This window comes from Globicephala melas, chromosome 3 (assembly GCF_963455315.2).
Source record: "Globicephala melas chromosome 3, mGloMel1.2, whole genome shotgun sequence".
In the NCBI taxonomy this organism is placed as follows: domain Eukaryota; kingdom Metazoa; phylum Chordata; class Mammalia; order Artiodactyla; family Delphinidae; genus Globicephala; species Globicephala melas.
This window is the reverse complement of record NC_083316.1, coordinates 151,091,916-151,108,109: the sequence shown is the minus strand read 5'-3', so window position 1 is coordinate 151,108,109 and position 16,194 is coordinate 151,091,916. Positions and strand designations below refer to the sequence as shown.

The 16,194-nt window shown below is 37.3% G+C and overlaps 1 protein-coding gene across 1 annotated transcript in view; it reads right to left on the bottom strand.

The window, feature by feature from the left end:
* The window catches only part of FAF2 (Fas associated factor family member 2), a 59,531-nt gene that overhangs the window by 20,997 nt on the left and 22,340 nt on the right, over nucleotides 1-16,194 (bottom strand). The window contains exon 2 of the mRNA XM_030846905.3: nucleotides 5,194-5,262. Coding sequence (XP_030702765.1) covers nucleotides 5,194-5,262 — 69 coding nt within the window. The remainder of the gene's footprint in view (nucleotides 1-5,193; nucleotides 5,263-16,194) is intronic.

Here is a 16,194-nt window from a genome sequence, read left to right as displayed (position 1 = left end):
GATTCCACTTATATGCGTATCTAGAATAGTCAAATTTTATAGTGACAGAAAGAGTTGCAGTTACCAGAGGTTGGGTGGAGACAGTAATGGGAAGTAATCGTTTAATGCGTATAGAGTTTCAGTTTGGGACGATGAAAAAGTTCTAAAGATGGATAGTGGTGGGACTTCCCTGGTGACGCAGTGGTTAAGAATCTGCCTGCCAATGCAGGGGACATTCAATCCCTGGTCCGGGAAGATCCCACATGCCACGGAGCAACTAAATCCCTGTGCCACAGCTACTGAGCCCGCGCACCACAACTACTGAAGTCCACACGCCTAGAGCCTGTGCTCCACAACGAGAAGCCACCACAATGAGAAGCACGCACACCACAACGAAGGGTAGCCCCTGCTCACCACAACTAGAGAAAGCCCACGCGCAGCAACAAAGACCCAATGTAGCCAAAAATAAATTAAAGAAAAAAAGATGGATAGTGGTAACTGTTGAACAACAATGTAAATGTAATTAAATTAATGCCACTAAATTGTAATGCCACTTAAAAATGGTTAAAATGGTAAACTACATACCTGGGTGAAGCCAGATTTTCTTCACATACTTCAACTAAAACTACATATCACAAAAGATTACAAGCAGGAGTGAATATGAAAATCCAGCTGTTTTCTATTAACCCAGACAAAAAAGTCTGCAAACATTAATGTTAACATGTAATGACTTTATTTATTTATTATTATTTTAAAAAAATTTTTGGCATTTGGTCTTCGTTGCTGCGCGAGACTTTCACTAGTTGCAGCGAGCGGGGGCTACTCTTCATTGCAGTATGCGGGCTTCTCATTGTGGTGGCTTCTCTTGTTGCAGAGCACGGGCTCTAGAGCACGGGCTCAGCAGTTGTGGAGCACAGGCTTAGTTGCTCCGCGGCATGTGGGATCATCCAGACCAGAGATCAAACCGATGTCCCCTGCACTGCCAGGTGGATTCTTAACCACTGCGCCACCAGGGAAATCCCGAGTTTATTATTTTTAAAGTGAATTAATAAACAGAACAATTTCAGTTTTAATTTGTCATATGGTAATAGATATCAATAGATACAGTCCATATAAATAGAAGCTCTTTGGAGAAAAATATACATATTTTTAGACAGGCACAAAAATATCTGGGAAAAAAGCAAAAGAAATTGTTAATATTGCTATGTTGGGTGTGTAGGACTGAGAAACAGTGGTAGGCAAATGATCTGAGCAGGATTTTTTTCATATTTAATCTTAGGCTTTGTTTGAACTTCATGTTGCTGCAAATGGCATTATTTCATTCTTTTTTATGGCTGAGTAGTATCCCATTGTATATATACACGACATCTTCTTTATCCATTTATCTGTCAATGGACATTTAGGTTGTTTCTTGGCTATTGTGAATAGTGCTGCTTATGAACACAGGGGTGCATGCATCTTTCTGAATTATAGTTTTATCTGGATATGGACCCAGGAATGGGATTGCTAGATCGCACAGTAATTCTATTTTTAGTTTTCTGAGGAACCTCCACATTGTTTTCCACAGTGACTGCACATTGTTTTCCACAGTGACTGCACCAACTTACATTCCCACCAACAGTGTAGGAGGTTCCCTTTTCTCCACACCCTCTCCAGCATTTGTTTTTTGTAGATTTTTTAATGATAGCCATTCTGACCGGTGTAAGATAGTACCTCATTGCAGTTTTGATTTGCATTTCTCTAATAATTAGTGATGTTGAGCATCTTTTCATGTGCCTATTGGCCACCATCTGTATGTCTTCAAATGACAGTTATCTTTATGTATTATTTTTATGAGTTACTAAAAGTGAAAAAATGTAAATATAGCATAATCCCATTTGTGTAATAAGAAAATTATATTTAAACCTATATAGCCATATAAACTAACAAAAATAGTCTGAAAGGATATACACTAAAATTTAACACTAGCTATCCATGAAATGATGGGATTAAGGGTGAGCATTTTCTTCTTAACACTGGAATTCTTTTCCTGTGTGGGTGCATGGGTATTTTTGCAACAAGTTTTTAATATTTCTATACATCATTTCATGTTAAAGCATGGCTGACATTATACCAGATTAGTTGTAAAACAATAAATAAATAAAGCAGGGGCAGCAATAGTAATAAACCAAATTAGAATTTAAAGTAAAAAGCATCATCTGATATTAACAAAGGATATGTTATTACAAGAAAGTTCTAATGGCCACGGGTCTTCATGCATCAAATAAAATAGTCAAACTATATAAAAGTTAGAACATCTCCCCCACCAAATAAACACAGAATTTATTAATGCATTTTATTTGCACCATGTACTGTCTTCCCACAGCATATAGAAAAGCATTCTCTTTGATATATTTGTTATTAACATTGGGAAAGTTAATATTATCAGCACACTAAGCAGAGGTGTATATGTAAGAAAGTCTGGAAGGACATATAATATACTAAAACATCAAAAGTAGTTATCTCAAGTATGGTTATTAAGAACTTTAATTTTCAACTTTATAAACTCTTAAATTGTTTGTAGACATGTATTGGTTTTGTAATCAGGAAAAAACAAAGATATTACCAATGAAAAATAAAGAAATCTATAAAACCACATTCAAGTTCATCACGTCAAGTAGTCTTATTAAGTAACCAGAAAAAAAAGAAACAGCAGATTTTAATTGTACATTTAATAAGCTTGATTGAATACAGACACCAAACCTTCATCCCACAAAAAACACATTCCTTGACAACCACTGTTGTCGATAGTGGTTACTTCTAGGAAAGAAGGGAAAGAAAGGGAGGGGGTGCAGACAGGATGACATGCAAGCAACTGACAATGGGGGCTTCAATTTTATCTATATTTGTTTAAGAGAAATTTGAAACAAGTATTGCAAAATGCCTGCTTTCAGGAGCTGGATAGTAGGTACATGGTGGCTCCTTTTATCTCTATATTTTTCTCTAAATTTTAAGAATTTAATTTTTTAAAAATATATATTTTATAATGTTATTAAATGACAAGGACCTTAATATATAAATATTAAATTATATAAATAAAATGAAAGATTAATATGAAAAGGATAAACAAAAAAAAACAAGCTACTAGGAATTCCAAATATGTTTCTAAATAACTCTTGGGCCAAAGAAGAAAATGAAAAACTTTTAAAATACAGTTTCAGAAGAAAATTCACAGCCTTAAATGCAAGAAAGAGTACAAATAAAGCTGCAAAAATCATAATGCTAAAAAAAAGGAACGTAAACCTACAAAAGTATGAAAAAATACATTAAAGAGAGATTTTGCTTAATAAACAGAAAAAAGGAACTGATAAATATGAGAGCTTTTTATAAACAAAACAAATAAAATAAACTAGTCTCCAGCAAGTCTTGTTTTTAAAAAGAAAATAAGCATAATAAAAACAATGAGAAGAGAGGATAATAGAACAGACACAGAAGAGAGTAAATGATATGCTGCTTTGTATAGCCTATGCTAAATAACCTGGAAATCTCTAAGAAAAAAGCATCTTCTAAGAAAGCTTATCAACAAATAGATTATGAATAATGGGGAAACCATGAAGAAGTCAATAAAGAACAGGCAGAAATAAGTTTTCAAGTGCTTTCTTTAAAATCTATGCTATCTAGGCTTCTCAACTCATTTTATCAAGTCAGTCATTTTATAAAGCCAGCATATGCTTGAAATCAAAGCCTAACAAGGAGACAACACCAGAGTATCATACAGAGCAACATCATTCCCTCTGCCTAAAACGCATTCCCCTTAAATGTGCACATTCGTTATTCCTTTTCATCATTCAGGTGTCAGCTCAAATATAACCTCCCCAGAAAGGCCTTACTTGACCACCCTATTAAAATAACTTTCCTGATCCTCTTTGTTCTATTTTCTATACTCATCTTATTCATAGCATTTACTGCAAAGTTAAATTACCTAGAATTAAGCTCCATGCGAGTAGGGACTTCGTCTTATTTGCTGGCATAGTACCAGAGCCTAGAATTTAATTGCTCAAAAATAGTGCTGAATAACTAAATATCACTTAGGAGTATATTTTCAGAAATCCAGCACCCTATTCAAATAATATACCATAATTAAACAGTAATTTCAACAGATATCAAAAGGGTGCTTGATTAAATTCAGCATCCACTCTTGATATATATTAATATACCAAGAATGGAAGAAGAGTCAATAAATATTTGAGAGCCTAAGACATACTAGGATCAAATTTATATGCTGGGAATACAGCAGTTAACAAAACCAAAAGAACTCTGCTCTCATGGAGCTTATTACATTCTAGTAGTTCTATCTCAAAATAATAACGTAACCAGAAACATACCTGATAATAAAACATCACAGGCATTATAGTGAGGACAAGATGTCTGCTATTACCATTATTAATTGAGACTGCTCTGAAGTTCTAGCCAATTCAATATCAAAAAAACCGAAAGATCCATATACTGAAAAAAAAAAATCATGCAGTTGCAGATGACACAACTATCTAGAAAATCCAAAAGAATAAATTATAAAATATGTAAGAAAAAGGTTCACATGATGGTATCTGGTTACAAATCAAATATTTAAAAACCAGTATTTTTCTCGAAGAGTAATTAAGAAAAAATAAAGAGAGAGGGACACTATACTGAGAGATTTGGTCACAATCTTTTCTATGATTTTATAAACTTTGATCATAAAACTCACCTTTCTCACAAATTTATTTTTAAAGACTAAAGAGCTGTAAATTTGAAAAAACATCTATTGAGAGAAGATTCCTGCTGTGAAAAAAAATACGTGTCACCTGCCATCCACTGACAATTCCACCCAGAAGCAGGCGTCCAGACAGCCCTGCGTGGTGACTGCAGGCTCCTTTGTGATAGCAAGACAGTAGAGAAAGGAAAAGCCTTAACAGGGCGGTGGGGTTTTTTAATGGTATACTCATAGAGGAGACCTGCTACATAGGATGAATGAACCGAGCTAAAATGTATCCAAAATGGCTAAATCTCAAAACTTAACATGGATTGCAAAAGGAGGGACTTTGCAGAAAAGGTACAGTTTGTTACCTTTCACAAAAATTTTCAGACATTCATAAAAAAACAAAGAAACAAACAAAAAAAACACGTGTCTTTGAGATTTGTTATCAGACCAGGGAAAAAGAAACATAAGTAAGCTCACAATGAATCCTATTATACCTCTATGTTCCAGTTATGCTGTTCCAAGGTATGGCGACATTGATCCATAGATTCTATGCCAGTCAGATCCTGAAAGATTAAAAACAAAAAGTTACTTAGGGAAAAACTAACAGTACATATTGGATATTTTTACTCCTAATAGAATACTTATGAATACCGCTGGGAAAATAAAGTTTTGAAGGCAGATATTCAAGTATGGTAAAATGTCACTATTCAGAATTTATTCAGTCAGTTATTGTAGATGTTACTCCCATACAACAACAAAAAAATGAAAATTCCTTGTCTTTTAAAACTTCAAGGCTTTCAAGACTACTTGATCAAAATCAATATTCTCTCAAATTCAAGTTTAAAAAATGAAAGACTTCTTCAACCTCTGCGCCCAGCAAAATAGTCTTTAATGCTAAACATCTATTGTTTATCATACTGATATAAAAATGCAGGTTTTCTGCAAATGTAATGCCTTTCACTAACTTACATCATTTTACCTATTAGCTTATAATTCAAAATGTGTAAAACTTTTTATCAAAGGAAGTCTGTAATTCAGATGCTTCCCTCCAATATGTACTTTCCCTACTCCCTTCTCCTTGTACTATTCTCAGGTTTCACTTTGTCTATGACCAAATTTCCTTCTCTGGCTCTTCTCCTATCCCCTCTAAATGTAGAAATTTCCCTAAGGATGTGTCCTTGGCTTTTGCCTCTTCCTGGCAATCCTCAATGACCCTTTCTACTCAAATGACTCATAAATTTCTGGACCTGTCACCTTTTCTGAAGTTTAGCAGCACGTTTCCAATAGCCTATTCAACATTTCTACCTAGATGTGGCACCAGTACCACAAATGCATCATTTAAAACCACTGTATGTGTTAATGACATCACCACCTTCCAAAATATACAGGCAAATATGACATCTGGAACCTCAGCCTCATCTTTGAGTACTCTATCCCTTGAACTACATACTTCATCAGTAATCAAGTTCTGACTGTTTTCTATATCTATAATCACATTTCCATTCCCTGAGCCGGCATCTTCAATCAAGCTTTAATGACACCTCAAGTGAATTGTCAAAATAATTAATTTCTCCTCCTCTTTCTAACTCTTCCCCACCTCCCCTGGTCTCCCCACTCCCCTGTGTGTGTGTTATTTCTCTGCTCAAAAGTTTTCAGCTGACTGGATAATAAAATCCAAAATCCTTAGCTTGGCATTCAATTGTTTCTATAATGTGGCCCCAACCTAGCTTTCTACATTATTTTCTATTTCCCTTTAGGTGTCCGATGCTCAACAAATCTAACAGCTTACGTGTACACCTAATGACCAGAATTTCCACAGAGCTAAATTCTAGCCTTGCTTCAAGGTCTAATACAAAAGCCAAACCCATCCATCCATCCTTTCATGCAACACATGTCTACTGTTTATTTCCTATTCTGTGTATTACTTACTATGTCCAGGGATATAGGGATGAATACAATACAGTCTCTATCCTCAAGAAATTCCTCTTAATAACCAGCAAGCAACAGGAAAAAGAGATTGATCTCAACCTGCTAAGAATGTCATAACATGTACTGGTGAGTCAGGAGCCTGAGATTCTCGCTTTGGTTCTGTGCCCTGTGATCAGTGACCAAACATGTTTTAATTCTAGCTTCCTTTATGTACAACGTGAGGGATTTAATTTGGACTATTTGGATATCCTTTCCAAAGCTTAGAAGAAAAAAACCAAAAACTGAACTTTGCATTCTTTAGGTATGCAGTCGTTTATTTTTTTTAATTACACAAGTAGTATAGAAACTTTGCTTTTTTCTTTAAACTGAACTATTTATTTATGGCTGCGTTGGTTCTTTGTTGCTGCGCGCCGGCTTTCTCTAGTTGCGGCGAGTGGGGGCTACTCTTCGTTGCGGTGCATAGGCTTCTCATTGTGGTGGCTTCTCTTGTTGTGGAGCACAGGCTCTAGGTGTGCAGGCTTCAGTAGTTGTGGCTTACGGGCTCAGTAGTTGTGGTTTGTGGGGTCTAGAGAGCAGGTTCAGTATTTGTGGTGCATGGGCTTAGTTGCTCCGTGGCACATGGGATGTTCCTGGACCAGGGCTCGAACCCGTGTCCCCTGCATTGGCAGGCGGATTCTTAACCACTGTGACACCAGGGAAGTCCCTGCTAATATATTTTTATGTTTAAAATACTACAAAATTTTCAATACTGCAATTGGAAAGCTCTGTTAAGAACTCTAGAGCTCTATTAAGAACCACTGGCTTTGACAGCTCTGACAATGTGGATTTTTTCCTGACCCCTGCGGGCCTCTTACCAGTTTGGCTATTGCCTTCTGGCTTATAATAGGATCGCCTTTAACTTTTGATTTCCTTACAGCCCATTGCAGATAACAGGGATGTCCAGGGTTCCACTCCCTCTCTGTACATTCTCTTTAAGAATTGGGACTTTACTTTTACCTTCTTCTCAGGGTATGAATGACTACTCTGTCTTTACCAAAAATGTTTTCTACCTCTCTTATGAACCTATTATTTTCTATCAGTTATTATGACTATTTACACTCATTCTACTGCCTTATCAGAGGATACATGCTCCTTAAGGGCAGTGTCTGTGATTCATCTCTATATAATGCTCCCCAGTACCTAGCACACAGTTAAGGGCTTAAAAGGCTGCAGAAAAAGTCTGTCCGAGTTAAAAAGACCTTTTAGTATAAGCTTCAATAATCATAGCTACTAAAGTGAAATCCTCTAGAAAATGTCACCAAAACTCATGGTATATTAATACCCTGGGGTTTTAATTAAACTCTATCTAGTCAGAACTAGATGCTAAGCGGGCTGTTAAAAATACATATTTGCAGAATCTTCCTGGAGATCAATAAGTCAGGGATGGAGCCAAGGAATCAGTGGGTTTTTTGAAAAGCTCCTCAGTTGATTCTAATGTACAGTCAGGCCAGGAAATCCATGGTACTGTACAATTCTAAGTGGGACCAGAGATTATACGTCACTTATTAAAATAACTTTTTAAAAAAGGGGTTATGAACACTGTAGGAGAGAACAATCAGGGTAACTGTACATCTTCAGTATACTGAAATACTTAACCTAATGCAAGCAAAACCCTTTTATTGTATAAGTAGTGAATCAGGGTAAACTAGAAGCCCAACTTGAATAAGCCTGCTTTTCAGTCACTACTGATGAGTATTAAAAACATGCACTAGCAATATGCTAGGAAAGGACTATTCATATATCAACAAATATTAACTGATCTGGTATTCTAGATATCCAGGATACAAATACAGTCCCTGCACTCATTAGGCTTGTATCCTACTAGAGAGAGACTGAGCAAAACAAACCACACACATAGAGAAAATAAATGAACAAAAATTTAGGCTGGGGGATTCCTCAGGATACGGTGCTCAAAGAAGGACTCTCCAAGGAGATAACATTTCAGGAGAGACCTGATGAAAGATAAGGGTCCAGTCATGGGAAAATATGTGGGAAGACTATTCCAGGCAGAAGGACAAATGCAAAAACTCTGAGACAAATGGATACATGACACTATGCATTTGTCAAAACCCACAGAACTTTACAGCAGAGTGAACCTTAATGTACAGAAATTTAAAAAATAATTTAGAAGGTGAGAGGATCCCAGGATGGAACACAGACTGTGACAAAATAATCTAATTGTATTAAAAATATATGAAACAACCTCACTGAATGGGGTGGGAGGAAAAGGTGTTAACCTAAAACTCTGGAAATGAGTGAAGTCTGTAAGACTAAAGGCAAAAGGAACTGCACACAAGCACTGTGCTCTAGCTGACAGAGTTGGTTCACTGTATATGTTCATTCTGAAGCACTATATCCATATACTTATACTGGAAATGAACAATAAAACAGAGAGTGGGAGCCAGTTTTCTCATTGTTGAAGCGGGAAGTTACAGATAGTCGAGGGGAGAAGGCTGGAATGATCCATGTGGGTGAGAGTTGGAAACATCTGAATCAACTCATTTTTAAGTTTAATTTAGACAGATGGCTGCATATAGAACTAGTTAGCTTAGTATACACACGTATGTCTTTGCTCTATCAGCTGAGAGGGCCTAGAGGCAACAACACACACCCCAATAGCAAGCACACATAATGCCCAGATTCTGGTTTATAATACTGTTCTCCAATAAAAGGAACCAGGTTCCTTGGAGAAATGGCTAATTCTAGGACTGGAGCAAAAAATACACAAGATGAGCCTGGAGAATCCTGTAGTTCCAGAAAGTAAAGGAGTGCTCAAAAAACCCCATAATGATGGGAATATATCAAAGTGATACAGGAATCAACTGAAAGAGCTCCCAATGGCCAAAGCTGGTACAATTTGAGCAAGAAAATAAAGTAGTAATAGGTTATAATACAAAATACAAAATAAACATCCTTGAGTCCATATGAACAGAAATACATGACTGAATAAATAAATAAATGGGGGAGAATAGACAAATCCTGTGCAGAATTCCAAATAACTATGTAGATACTTTGCCTTCTAGGAGGTGGAACATAACTCTTCACTCCTTAGGTATGTATGGGCTGTGCATAGTGACTTCCTTCCAAAGAGTACAGTACGGAAAAGGAGGAAAAAAGATTAACTTCATAGTGGAGAAACCTGACAAACACTACCTGAGCAAGATGATCAAGGTCAACATCAATAGCGATAAATCCTGTTGATAATATGTACCCTTGATAAAATGTAATGAAAAGGCACTTTACCTCTGTGGTCTTCCTCCCCAAACCCCAAACTCCAGCCTCATCATGAGAAAAACATCACAAAAATCCCAATTGAGGGACAACCCACAAAATACATGACCAGTGCTCCTCAAACTGTCAAGGTCATCAAAAACCAGGAAAAGTCTGAGAAACTGTCACAGGCAAGAGGAGCCTAAGAAGGCACAGTCACTAAATGTAAGATGGGATCCCAGAACAGAAAAAGGACATTAGGTAAAAACTAAAGAAATCTGAATAAAGTGTGGACTTTAGTTAATAATAATGCAATAATACTGGTTCATTAATTGTGACAAATGTACCAAACTAGTATGTAAGATGTTAATAAGGAACACTGAGTGAAGGTATATGGGAAGTCTGCATACTATTTTTAAAAGTTTTCTGTAAATCTATTCTAAAATAAAAAGTTTATTTAAAAAGTGGAAAAACAGCACTTCCCTGGTGGCACAGTGGTTAACAATCCGCTTGCCAATGCAGGGGCCATGGGTTCGAGCCCTGGTCCAGGAAGATCCCACATGCTGTGGAGCAACTAAGCCTGTGCACCACAACTACTGAACCTGCGCTCTAGAGCCTGCGAGCCACAACTACTGAGCCCACGTGCCACAACTAATGAAGCCTGCGCACCTAGAGCCCATGCTCCATAACAAGAGAAGCCACTGCAATGAGAAGCCCGCGCACCGCAACGAAAAGTAGCTCCCGCTCACCCCAACTAGAGAAAGCCTGTGCGCAACGAAGACCCAACACAGCCAAAAAAAAAAAGTGGAAAAACAAAACAAAACTGGGGTGGGAGAGACACATCTGAGACAGAACAAGCTTGGCAAGTTGGCAGATAAGGTCTGAGAAGTAGGCAGGGTAGGGAAAGTTCATCTAGGGTCGTGTTTCTCAACCCTGCTTGCACATCAGAAGCATCCAAGGGGAATCTACAGCTATCTAGACACCTCCCCCCCCCACAAAAGCAATTTAATCAGATTCTCTGAATATGCAGGCTAGGCACAGGTAAATTTTTTCCTGGAAGGGAAGGAGCTTCCAGCTGAGTCTAATGTACAGTCAGAGTTGAGAATCACTAACCCAGAGCCTTACTTCAGCAGGAGTGTCATGACCATATGTAGCCAGTCATTCTGGCTGCTTTGTGAATTAATTGTAGAGGGCATGACAGAGAGCAAGAAACAGCAAGGAGACTATACAGGAATCCTAGGGAAAGAGAATGCTGGTTTAGCATAAGATCGTAGCAGTGAAAAGGGAACTAAGAGGATAGATTGAGGTTATATTGTAAAGACAGAGCCAAGAAGATTGGATAATATGTGGAAGTAGAAGAGAAATATTAAGATACAGTGTTCAAAAAAATTAGGAGGAAAAGTGGAAACAGACCGCCAAAGATGAATGCACTCTTATTCATTATATCATGATGCTAAATGCATTGTGCGGGAATGGATTTCCTGACCTCAAAGCTAGCCAACAGGATCCAAAAATGAAAAACATGCCAAACTCATCTGGCACTCACTGTCTGAAAACAGATGCAACTCATAACCTAGACATGGGTTGGCTACCTGGGTTTTCTCTCAGTTTTGTACTTAAAAAAACCTAGTATAAGTTAGGTTAAGACAGTTTAAATACTAGAGAAAGATGAGGAAGGGAGAGGTTTCCCTGTGGTCACAACCACTACCACTTCCCTGTATTCCAAGAAAAGGATTTAGAGTTTTGATTCAATCTCCTTTCCAAACTTAAAAACAAACAAACAAAAACAAACATACAGGGGGAACTGATTAATGGTCTTTGCTTCTCCTTTCTAGACTGTAAGCATCTTGACAAAAATCCATTCACCTTCGCTTTCTGATCTTCGTAGGACTCTTCTGGTGTTTTCTCTCCTGGCTTGGGAACCAATCTTTCCACCCCATTCTTTCCACTAACAAGCCCCACCTTTCACACATCACTGCATACAGTCAAGGTTTGGGGAGATTTCTCAATTTTCTCTTCTCCATGAGAGTCTTCTCTCCAGGATATGCACAAATTTGAGCATTCTTACTTATTATACCAAGTACTCCTTTATGCATTAGTCTCCATAACCCATTTTAATGATTATATAATATTCTAATTGGCTAAAACAATTTACACATAGATTTTGCAACTGCTTCTGATGTTCTGTTATTAAAACAGCACTTTGATGAACATTTCTGTTTATAAAGTTTCTCTGTACTTAGGCTTTTACCCCTTAGGATCCAGTTAAAATTATGGGCCAAGGAATATACATTTTTCCCCCCACATTCTCAGTTTTCCCTGAGAGGAATATACATATTTTTATGTTCTTGATACATACTGCTAAAATGCACTTTAAAAGGACTATTCCAATTTACATTAAATAGGGCTGGTTTCAACGTGAGTCAAAAACTAAATATGTGTCCCATAAAAAACTAAATATGTGTCAAGCCAATAGTCATTTCGGTGCCAATTAAGCTTTGCAATGCCAGCTTTGTTCAAAAAGAAAGAATATTACAGGTTTGGCTGGAGACACTGTATTAGCTTTGCTACCAATTCTCTCCTCAGCAATAACATGTTTGGCTATAAACACTTACAGAAGAGAGATGAAACACAGAAGCTGAGGGAATTTTATATTTAATAACCTCAGTCATTGGTTTCAAGCTCCTCCCAAACTAATTTCTTTAGAACTCAGCAGGCTGTAATTCTTTTAATAGGAACTTTCTTTTGCAAAGAGAACCCATTTATCTCTATATCCCCTAGACCTAGTGTAGTGCCTTAGCATACAGTAGAAAATGTTTAAATGAACATCTTGCCCTCACGCCAATGATCAACTTTTACTTCTTTATCTCTCTCTAGTTTTTAAACATTGTTCTTTTCATTATCACTCATTTATTCCTACTTTGTGTAAGGAGCTATACAGTTTCCTCAACAATCCCATGAGATAGTGCCATCATACCCATTATCAGTTGAGAATATCGAGACTCTTTAAAAAGAATTATGTGGAAGACACCGCGCACTAATTCAGGTACACAGTAAGTGATCAATAAAGGTTAGCTAAATCTGTAATTTCACCTAACTGGCCTGCTCTTCAGAACTCTGGTTTACATTCAGATCTACTGACATCTGAGGTGATCTGAGATGGTACTGGACAAAACAGCTTCAAGGAGTAGAAAGTTTAACTTTGGCACCTCCTTCTCCCTCTAATCTTTCAGGACCAGTGTGTACCACAAATCCCCTATTCAGGCAGGCCCATCCAAGTCTGTCTCACTGAGAAATATCCCTTGTTCCAAGATGATCTCTCCCTTCCGCCTCCCCTCAAAGCTCTCAAAGCTAACTCCTCTTCAATGAATTGCCCTCCCAAGGATTTAGCATAATATTACATTTAGTTACATCAATTTACACAAATGTAACAGACTGACAGCATTAGTAGGAGAAAGGAAGTACTTATCTTTAGGGCAAAAAAGACCCAGAACCCCAATCAATCTCTAACTAGCAAAATGCATAGGGGAGATTGGAGGGATGTGCGTGAACCATTCTATATCCTTCTCCTATTCCAACCTTAGTCTAACTTCCTCCTCCCAAATCAGATGACAGTAGGATGTCAACACCACTTGGCAACCTACATCTGAAATATTGTGATCCTCGATCTATCTCTTGCTTAAGTATAACTCAAGGAAGGTACCACAAACAACAGACGTACAGTGTTGTAACCAGATGTCTCATTCGACTATTTGGATAGGGATTGGGTAACTAGAGTTAATCACTCTACAGTAATCACTAGAGAGCTTTCCTAAGAAGTGTTTCTTTCCACACCTCATCTGTTTATTATACTAACAAACACTGCAGGAGGTTGAGTTGAAATCTAAGTACTCTCTAAATTCCACTTGGCTTGTTGGCTCTAGCTTGTTGAGGATGCATATTTTAACTTGTTTTCAGTTATTCCCAGAGAGAAACTTGGGAAAAAGCAGAGATCTTTGTTCTCTCTTTCCTGCAACACAGATAGCTTTGCTTTATGCAATAAGTAGTATGCTCTCACTAGTAGTGGCAGGAGAAATGGAATTTGAAGTCCTTTAAGGAAGTGAAGTGATCACACCTCGGCTCTAATCTGTAACTAAAGCTCTTACACTCAGATCTTTATTATTCACATTTAATTACTGATTTACCAAATTAAATACCAGCGGCTTCCATTTCCTAAGCACCTATTACTATGTAATAGGCAATGTAAGTAATAAAGCCCTCATTTTCACCGAGAAACCCAAGGATTCAAGAGGTTATATACTTTGTGTAAGAATATCCTCGTTTAAGAATAATGATAAGTGGTGGAGCCAAGACTGAAACCTAGAATAACTATGTCCAAAGTCCAGGTTGTCTCCTATGCTATACTGTCTCCCATTATTTAACTAATTCATCTTAGAAAACAAGAAGTTTTCAATAAATTCTCAATTTGGAAAATTTCAACAAAATTTTCGTTCAACTGAGAATAAAACATCTGGAATTTTTCCAATTTTCACATTAAAGAGTAAAGATAAATTGAGGACAATATTTCAACCCCTCATTTTGCATAAAAGGAAACTGAGGCTTAGCAAAGTGAACAAGCTTTCCCAAGTCACAGAGCATGAGGGTGGCAGAATTGTCCAGTCTTCTTATTCCCAGTCTCTTCTATCATCACTGTACCTACTGGTAGCTAAGAAACAGCTCATAGATGTACATAAAATTTTTCTCCTTTATACCCAGAGTCAACAATTAAGTTTTGTTCTTTTGAGTTTGGTGTCAGATAAGACTGGAAAATGCTGCTTATCAAATCCCCTTTCTGGAAATTCCCAATACATCTTTTAAAGGCTTTGAAAAGTCCTGCCTTTAGTTAAAAAGAAAAAAAAATTTAAATTCACCTAAAGGAAGGTCTTATCCAAGCAATTAAGAGTAGGTGGAATAAGTGGTGGAGCTTTGTTGGAAATTTAGACGACACCAGAATCTTGAATAATCCTTCATTCTAATTCTACTAGCTGGGTGAACTTAGGCATCTTTCTGAGGTTCAGTTTCTTTTTTTTTTTTTTTAATTTATTTTTGGCTGTGTTGGGTCTTTGTCGCTGTGCAGGGGCTTTCTCTAGTTGCGGCAAGCAGGGGCTACTCTTCATTGTGGTGCGCGGGCTTCTCATTGCGGTGGCTATTCTTGTTGAGGAGCATGGGCTCTAGGTGCGTGGGCTTCAGCAGTTGTGACACGCAGGCTCAGTAGTTGTGGCTCGCGGGCTCTAGAGCGTGGGCTCAGTAGTTGTGGTGCATGGGCTTAGTTGCTCCGTGGCATGTGGGATCTTCCTGGACCAGGGATCGAACCCATGTCCCCTGCATTGGCAGGCGGATTCTTAACCATTGCGCCACCAGGGAAGTCACAAGGTTGTTTCCTTATTGGTAAAATGGAAATTAAAATACTAATTAACCCACTGGGTTGTAAAGATTAAGTATAGAATGCTCAATTTAGCTATTATTTTTAAGAAACATGAAGGAAACATTAAAAATGAGAATGTTATAATGAAACTGTACTTAGTTCATGTGGACAAGGAAGACATCTGTACATCAACTAAGATGACCATGTGGATTTTTTCCCTTCATTATTTAATGTGGAATATTACACGGATAGAATTTCATATGTTGAAGCACTCTTGGCATTCCAGAGATAAATCCCACTTGGTTATGGCGTATAATCCTTTTAATATGCTGCTGAATTCAGTTTGCTAGTATTTGGTCAAGGATTTTTGCATTAATGTTTATAAGGGATATTGGTCTGTAGTTTTTTAGCGGTATCTGGGTATGGCGGTAATGCTGGCTTCAAAGAATGAGTTAGAAAGTGTTCCCTCCTTTTCAATGTTTTAAAAAAGTTGGAGAAGGACTGGAATTAGTTCTTTAAATTTGTTTGGTAGAATTCACCAGTGAAGCCATCAGGTTCAAGGCATTTCTTTGTTGGGAGATTTTTGATTATGGATTCAATCTCCTTACTGGTTATAGGTCTATTCAGATTTTCTATTTCTTTGTGATTTAGTCTTGGTAGGTTTTGTATTTCTAGGAATTTGTTTATCTCATCTAGGTTATCTAATTTTTTGGCATACAATTGTTCACAGTACTCTCTTCTAATCATTTTTTTCTTCTGTAGAATTGGTAATAATGTCTCCATTTTCATTTCTGTTTAGTAATCTGAATCTTTTCTTTTTCTTAGTCCACCTAGCTAAAGGTTTGTCAATTCTGTTGATTTCAAAGAACCGATTTTTGGTTTCATTGATTTTTCTATTCTCTGTGTTGTTTAC